The 7534-nt window shown below is 51.8% G+C and overlaps 1 protein-coding gene across 1 annotated transcript; it reads left to right on the top strand.

The window, feature by feature from the left end:
• The first annotated feature begins 1072 nt into the window (after positions 1-1072).
• Positions 1073-5824, top strand: GNB3 (G protein subunit beta 3). Its single transcript, XM_003410651.3, has 9 exons — positions 1073-1206; positions 1456-1494; positions 2268-2374; positions 2452-2515; positions 2638-2800; positions 2904-2970; positions 3052-3253; positions 4519-4735; positions 5625-5824. The coding sequence occupies exons 1-9, from the start codon at positions 1150-1152 to the stop codon at positions 5729-5731; spliced, it is 1023 nt and encodes a 340-aa protein (XP_003410699.2). The 5' UTR covers positions 1073-1149; the 3' UTR covers positions 5732-5824.
• The last annotated feature ends 1710 nt before the right edge of the window (positions 5825-7534 follow it).

The raw sequence follows: 7534 nt of genomic DNA, 5'->3' as shown, positions 1-7534 counted from the left end.
GGGTTGCCCTCCACTTGTAGTCCTTTCTCCCCCCAAAGCAGGGGCAGGCCCAACCACCCTTCTCTCTGGATCCCCTGTTCCTCTCCCTGCCCCACTCCAGGATGAGACCCAAGGGCAGCTGGTTGGGGTTTGTCAAGAAGGAGGATTATCCAGATCAGTCCTTTCTAATCTCGGCTCCTGCCTGCACCCTCCCCAGAGTCACCATAACCTTCTTCCCCTACCACCCTGAGCTAAGGAACAAAACTGGGGAGTATTGACAATAGGGCCACCTTCCACGATCGTAGCATAGCTCACAGCCTGGTTGCAGGTGGGCCCTGACTGCCAAGATCATCACCACTGCTCAGGGCCAGGCCCAGGGGGCTACCGGTCCTGTGGTTGCTACTGTTCCTTTGCATCCCTTCTAAAAACCCCAATGCTTAATCCTCACAGCTTTGCTCTAATCCCATGGGGCCTGATGCTCTTATCCGTGCCTGCAGAGAGACTGACCAGGGAAGCACCCCGTCAACTGTCAACCTCCCTCCCACCCAGATTGGTTGTGGGGAGCTACTCTCCTCTATAGCTCCACACTCCAGCTCCCACCCCTCCCCCGGGCTGAGCCCGGGTCTCTGGGAACTGCACCCACCCCTCTCTGTCCTCTTCCCGGTTCTCCCCCAACGCTGCCAGCTAATTTCATTTGCCTGACGTCGCTGGCCCTACCCTTCCCTGTCGTCACCCTCCCCAGCTCCCCCTCGCCCCAGTAGGGGCCAGGCCAGGCCATCTCCTCTCGCAGCAGAGTGAGGTAGGTGACCTGCAGGCGTTGCAGCTAAGGGAGTGAGGAGGTGACTGAGAATCGGAGCTGGAAACCTGGGAGAAGTCCAGCCAGAGCCCAAGTAAGAGGGAGCTGGCGGAGCCCTGTGCTCTGGGTCTGGGAGGCTGCAGGGCGGGCTCGGGCAGGGCTGGGGCTGGATGCAGAGGACTCCAAACTTGGAGGGCCCAGGTGGGCAGGGGACATGGACAACCCAGTTAATTTCCTATTTCATGACATGGGCTCCAGCCCTTGTGAGGAGTCCGGGGTAGGGTGTGAGGAATATAACATGGCTTGCTGGAGGTTCCCCAACACCCACCCCATGTTCCTGGCAGGGGCAGGAGCAACTCCTTGACCTGTCAGCCATGGGGGAGATGGAGCAACTACGGCAGGAGGCAGAGCAGCTCAAGAAGCAGATTGCAGTAACCCCCGACCCCTCCCACTGAGAGGCCCCAAAAATCACATAACCAGGGAGTGTGGCCTGGGAACGGGGGCTGGGTTTGCTCTTGAGTGACACCTTAGAGACCACTGACCTGGAAATGACCAGAAACTTCCTAACTTGAATCTCATGTTGGAGACACCCTCAAACCCCAGAGCCCCAACCCCACCTACCTCAGAGGCCTATGCATCCATCTACCCCTACCCTCCTCTGACATCTGCTTCCCCCCTAGGATGCCAGGAAAGCCTGTGCTGATATTACTCTGGCAGAGGTGAGACCTCCTGTTCCCCTGAGGACAGGATATGAGGGGTGGGAACGGGAACTCCCTGACCACAACAACCAGCCTGAGGTACAGCATGTCCTCAGAATAAGGAACGGCATTCATTCTTTCATTCAACAAACATTCAGTGAGAGCCTGGTTGCACAGTGGTTAAGCCTCAGCTGCTAACCAAAAGGTTGGTGGTTCAAACCCACCATCCACTCTTCAGGAGAAGGATGTGGCAGTCAGCTTCCCTAAAGATTACAGACTTGGAAAGAAAGAAAAGGAGCCCTGGTGGTGCAGTGGTTAAGTGTTTGGCTGCTAACCAAAAGGTAGGCAGTTCGAATCTACCAGCTGCTCCTTCAAAACCCTATGGGGCAGGTCTACTCTGTCCTATAGGGTCACTATGAGCCAGAATCAACGGCAGTGGGTTCACTCTGGGCCAGGCACTGTATTAGATGCTAAAGCTACCAAGATGCAGACACTGTCTCTATTCATGTCCATAAAATGAGTGATTCAACCCCCCTGGCAGGATTATGAGGACGAAGAGAATGATGAAGTTACTTTGTAAATCACAGAGCCCTATAGGCCCTAGTACTAATAGTTGTCTAATGCAGTATTTCATCAATTCTAAGGTACACATTTTTTGCATTCTGACATCTCTGAAATCAAGACACATCCAACAGTGGATGATGCCTTACAAGTACAATTGGCAGCATTTTTTTCTTTCTTACAACAAAACAAAACAAAAACCAAACCCATTTCTAATGCCCCTTTTTCTGTAGCTGGTGTCTGGCCTAGAGGTTGTGGGACGAGTTCAGATGCGGACACGGCGGACGCTAAGGGGGCATCTGGCCAAGATCTATGCCATGCACTGGGCCACTGACTCCAAGTGAGGCTTGAGAGGACCCAGAGGGGCAGGGAAGGCGGGAAAGAGATGCCTGGGTGACGTAGGTACCTTTTCCCCAGGCTGCTGGTAAGTGCTTCGCAAGACGGGAAGCTTATCGTGTGGGACACCTACACCACCAATAAGGTATAGCCCTGTCTCCCTGACCACTGAATCCTTTCTGGGGGCACTGTTCCTACCCATCTGTACCCTTCCTCACCTGGAACTCAGCTCAGGTCCTCCTCCACCCAAACCCGCCCTCCCTGCAGGTGCATGCCATCCCGCTGCGCTCCTCCTGGGTCATGACCTGTGCCTATGCCCCGTCAGGGAACTTTGTGGCATGTGGGGGGCTGGACAACATGTGTTCCATCTACAGTCTCAAATCCCGTGAGGGCAGCGTCAAGGTCAGCCGGGAGCTCTCTGCCCACACAGGTGAGCAGACCCTCTCTTCCAGTCCCACGGGGTCCAGGCAGCCCCAGGCCCCTGGCGGATTGCAACGCTGCGGCCAGAGCCCTGTCCTTCTAACTGCCCCCAGGTTATCTCTCCTGCTGCCGCTTCCTGGACGACAACAACATTGTGACCAGCTCTGGGGACACCACATGGTAAGGACCCACACTGTGGGTGATGAGGCTTGGGAGGCAGTCCTGACCTTTCTCTGTGACAGCCTTCTTCCCTCCCGGCAGTGCCCTGTGGGATATTGAGACCGGGCAGCAGAAGACTGTGTTTGTGGGCCACACGGGTGACTGCATGAGCCTGGCTGTCTCTCCCGACTTCAGACTCTTCATTTCGGGGGCTTGTGATGCCAGCGCCAAACTCTGGGATGTGCGGGAGGGGACCTGCCGTCAGACTTTCACAGGACATGAGTCGGACATCAACGCCATCTGCGTGAGCTCCCCTCCCTGTTCCACCTCCCCAGCACCACCTCACCCCACACAGAGCTTCTTTCCCTTCCACAGCTCCCCTAGCCCTGTGCTTTTTATTTTTATTTAAAAATAATTTCACCTTACAGAAAAGTTTCAGGGCTAATAAGAAGAACCCCCATATACCCTTGGCCCACAGTTAACATTCGCTAACAGTTAACATTTATGTATTTGCTTCCTCATTCTCTCTGAAGAGAAATAGACAAATATAAACATAGTTGTAGGTATACATAGATTTCCCCCCTCCCCGGGCCTTTTGAGAGTGAGTTGCAGACATCATGCCTCTTTACCCCTTAAATACTTTGGTGTGTATTTCCTAAAAAACAAGGCTATTCTCTTATATAACCACAGCTTAGTCATTAAAATCAGGAAATTTAACATTGATATAATATTGTATTCTAGAGCCTATATTCAAATTTCACCCATTACCTCAATAATGTCCTTAATAGCAACATTTTTTTTTGTCCAGGATCCAATCCAACAATACGTATTGCATTTCCTTGCCGTATCTCTTAAAAAAACCAAACCAAACCAAACCTGTTGCCATTGAGTGGATTCCAACTCATAGTCGTGACCCTATAGGACCCTATAGGACAGAGTAGAACTGCCCCATGTGGTTTCCAAGGAGCGCCTGGTGGGTTTGAACTGCCGAGCTTTTGGTTAGCAGCTGTAGCTCTTAACCACTACACCACCAGGGTTTGGTCAACTTTAAACTGAAACACTTCTCCACCTTTGTCTTTCATGACATTGACATTCTTAAAGAGTACAAACCAGCTTTGTGTAGACTTTCCCTCAAACTGAGTTTACCTGATGTGTATCATGAGTTTATCATGATGGAATTCAGGTTATGCGTTTTTACCTGGCCCTAATCCACACCGTGATCCAGCTCCACATGTGACATAGGAGGAACCATGTGACCTTGGGTAAGCTGCTGAGCTTGCTCTCTCTTGCTACATGGGAATGATGCCTGCCTGCAGCTCTGTAGCGAGGAACAAGTGAGGGAGTATAGGAGAAGCCAAGGACGTGCAGCTGGTGCGTGATAAATGTTAGTGGTGAATAATGATACAGTGCGGTGGCTACTTCTCATCATCCTGTGTTGGGAAGAGACAGGCAGAGAGGCCAAGAGAAGCAGCTTGCCCTGGAGCTGTAGGGTGGGAGCCAGGGAATTGGCAGGAGAGGCAGTGGCTGCCCCAGGTCTGAGCCCTGACTCCCCTGTCTCTGCACCCTCAGTTTTTCCCCAACGGAGAGGCCATCTGCACAGGTTCAGACGATGCCTCCTGCCGCCTTTTTGACCTGCGGGCAGACCAGGAGCTGACCGCCTACTCCCACGAGAGCATCATTTGTGGCATCACATCTGTGGCCTTCTCCCTCAGTGGCCGCCTGCTCTTCGCAGGCTACGATGACTTCAACTGCAATGTCTGGGATTCTATGAAGTGCGAGCGCGTGGGTAAGAGCCAGCGCCCCCATTGCCACCTCAGTTGGAAGGACTCTCCCCTTTCTGTACCATTATACCAGCTCCTCTTGCTGGGACCCATTTATTGCTATCCCTTAATTACTGGGTAACTCTGAGCCCTACCCCTGGAGTCCAGTACCCCTTGGCTCCCAATCTGTGACCATCTTCCCTCAAGGAAAAGTTGCTCTAAGCATTCTTCTCCCCTGCCCAGTACCATGTTATCCCCAGTTCTGTGGACCCTGTCTGTCCAGTCAGTTCTAGGTTCTTGAGGTTTCAGAGAAAGGGCAGCCTCAAGGAACTATGGAAGAGAGTAGACTTAAAGAGATCTGGAATGACCTGAGGGCCCTGAGGGCCCCGACTCCAACCTGGGGCATATCTAGGACCAGCCTGGCCTAAAGTTGAATCAAGTAGTATGGCTGCTCATCTTGGGAGAGGCCAGGTGTTGAATGAAAATAACACTGGCCGGAGAGTCAGGATCTGCATCCTAACTCTGTTGCTTACTTTCTGATTGTCCTGGGGTGAGTCTCTGGACCTCAGTTTCTTCATCTGGAAACAAGGGGATAAAGGGTTGCCTTCCTTGTTTTCCAGCACCCATCAAGTTACAGGGATACCACCCTGCCCCCCTTGCTTTTCTCAAAGCACACGGATACTTCCAACCTTCCCTGTCCCACGCCACCATCGGCACCTGCCCCCATCCCATCCCAGGTTCTTGAGATTGGCCTCAGGTGAAATCCCTTTTCTTAGAATAATCCTCTTCAGGCTTTTCCAGGGGCTAAAGAGCCCGTTGCTCAGCCTACCAACCTAGGATCCCTGTACACACACACACACATTCCTTTCCACAGCAGTGCAGGGAGGCAGGTTGACCCCTTTTTGTCTTCCTCAGGGATCCTCTCTGGCCATGACAACAGGGTCAGCTGCCTGGGGATCACAGCTGATGGAATGGCTATGGCTACTGGTTCCTGGGACAGCTTCCTCAAGATTTGGAACTGAGGAGGTTGGAGGAGAGAAGGTGGAAGGCCACGAGGACACTCAGCTGCAGACCCGCTTGAGGTTTTCTCTTCTGTATTCCAGCTGCCACTCCCACCAAGCTTTCTCTCTTAAGGCCTATTGGGAGTGTGCCTTTGGGAGGCATCTCCTCCCGTGGCCTGACAGCCTCTCCCTTACTGAGCAAGGATAACTGACCCCTCTCCAGCCCCTTGCAGGCCCAGCAGACTTCCAGTCGAGGCCCCAGGCCATAGAATTCCTCCCCAACAGCCACTACCTATGCCCAGGCCTAGGTGGTACAGGTTGCTCAACCCTGTTGACTATAGCTTTGACCTGTGACTATACCTCCGGCACTACTAGGGGCCTGGCCTCCTTCTCCTTCATGCTTTCTCCTTTTTCTATCTTTTCTTCTCTCCTAACCCAATCCCATTGCCATCGAGTCGATTCCAACTCATAGCGAGCCTAAAGGAAAGAGTGGAACTGCCCCATAGTTTCCAAGGCTGTAATCTTTACAGAAGCAGACTGCCACATCTTTCTCCCATGGAGTGGCTGGTGGATTTGAACCACGGTCCTTTAGGTTAGCAGTCAAGCGCTTAATCACTGCACTATCAGGGCTCCTTTTCTCTCCTAAAGCACCTGCAATAAAGTGTAGCACTGTGGTAGGTCTGTGATGTTTGGCTCCATCCCCCTTTCTGTTCCCAAAACACCTGAATCCCATTTACTCCTCTTCACGCTTCTGGCTCTTCACTCGTAATGGGAGGCAGCCCTTGCCCTTCTTATCAAGGAAGCCCAGGGGCCTGAGCCTAAAGGCTCCACTTTCCACAGACTATTAGAGATTTGGGACTAGAACTCTATGGGGCCCCACTGCAATTCTAGACTCCCCTAGAGAAAACACCTGAAGAAGATAAGTCCCTTCTCTCTAAGGCATGAGAGAACTGTGGTAATACCTGTTTATTGTGCTTGTCTGCAGGTAAAGCCCAGTCAAGACAGGGCTAAGTAACAGGATTGGGGCCACAGGGCGTAATGGGTTATCGAAGTAACCCTCAGCAGCAGCAAAATCATGGGAGAGCAGGGAGAAGAAATGGACTTGGTCTCTAGCACAAGCCTAGAACTGAGACTCCACTCTGCCAGTCAGTCAGTAAATATTAAGCGTCTATCAATGGGAGGCATTGTGCTAGGCCCTCAAGGAGCTAGAGAAGACAGCAAATAGGCATTGAGGTGTTAATAAAGGGTTGCAGGTGCCGTGATAAAGGCTGGTACCAGGCAGTCTGAGAGGTAAAGAGGAGGATGGAGGCAGAAGCCACGCCTTAAGTGGGAAGAAGGCTGAGATGAGTTAGACCCAAAAAAAACCCAGAGGCAGAAGGTATTCACCAGGTGGCTGGGAAAGTGTGCGTGCAACAGGTCACTACAGCCTGCCTATGGTGTGTATGTGTGCGTTTGTAGAATTATGTTGAGCAAGAGTCAGATTATAAAAGATCTTAAATGCCAGGCTAAGGAGTCTAGACTTTATCATAAGGACAAGAGGGAGCGATTAAAGAGTTTTGAGCATAGTAGTACTACGATCAGTTATGCTAATCATGAGAAGTTCTGTTCCTCTGAAAGACAGCCTTAACAGCTGTGTAGGTTAATGAATCAAAGGGAGGGGAGTCTGGAGCCAAGGTAAAGGACAAGTGGCAAGAAATTCAAGAGGGAGGGGGGTGGGAATGAGATTTAGTGATCAAGTGCTAGGATGTGGCATATTGAGAGGGAAGGATTTGGTTTGCATAACTGGGTGAATAATGCTGTTAATCACAAGACTAGGAAACAGGG

This window comes from Loxodonta africana, chromosome 4, assembly GCF_030014295.1.
Source record: "Loxodonta africana isolate mLoxAfr1 chromosome 4, mLoxAfr1.hap2, whole genome shotgun sequence".
NCBI classification, from domain to species: domain Eukaryota; kingdom Metazoa; phylum Chordata; class Mammalia; order Proboscidea; family Elephantidae; genus Loxodonta; species Loxodonta africana.
This window is presented reverse-complemented; position numbering and strand designations above follow the sequence as displayed.

What these genes read in the sequence shown, in the direction of transcription:
- GNB3 (XM_003410651.3), top strand. Translation starts at nt 1,150, where the DNA reads ATGGGGGAGATGGAGCAACTACGGCAGGAGGCAGAGCAGCTCAAGAAG. An exon ending in CGGACATCAACGCCATCTGC is followed by an intron (nt 3,254 to 4,518) that starts GTGAGCTCCCCT and finishes CTGCACCCTCAG; the next exon opens with TTTTTCCCCAACGGAGAGGC. An exon ending in TATGAAGTGCGAGCGCGTGG is followed by an intron (nt 4,736 to 5,624) that starts GTAAGAGCCAGC and finishes TGTCTTCCTCAG; the next exon opens with GGATCCTCTCTGGCCATGAC.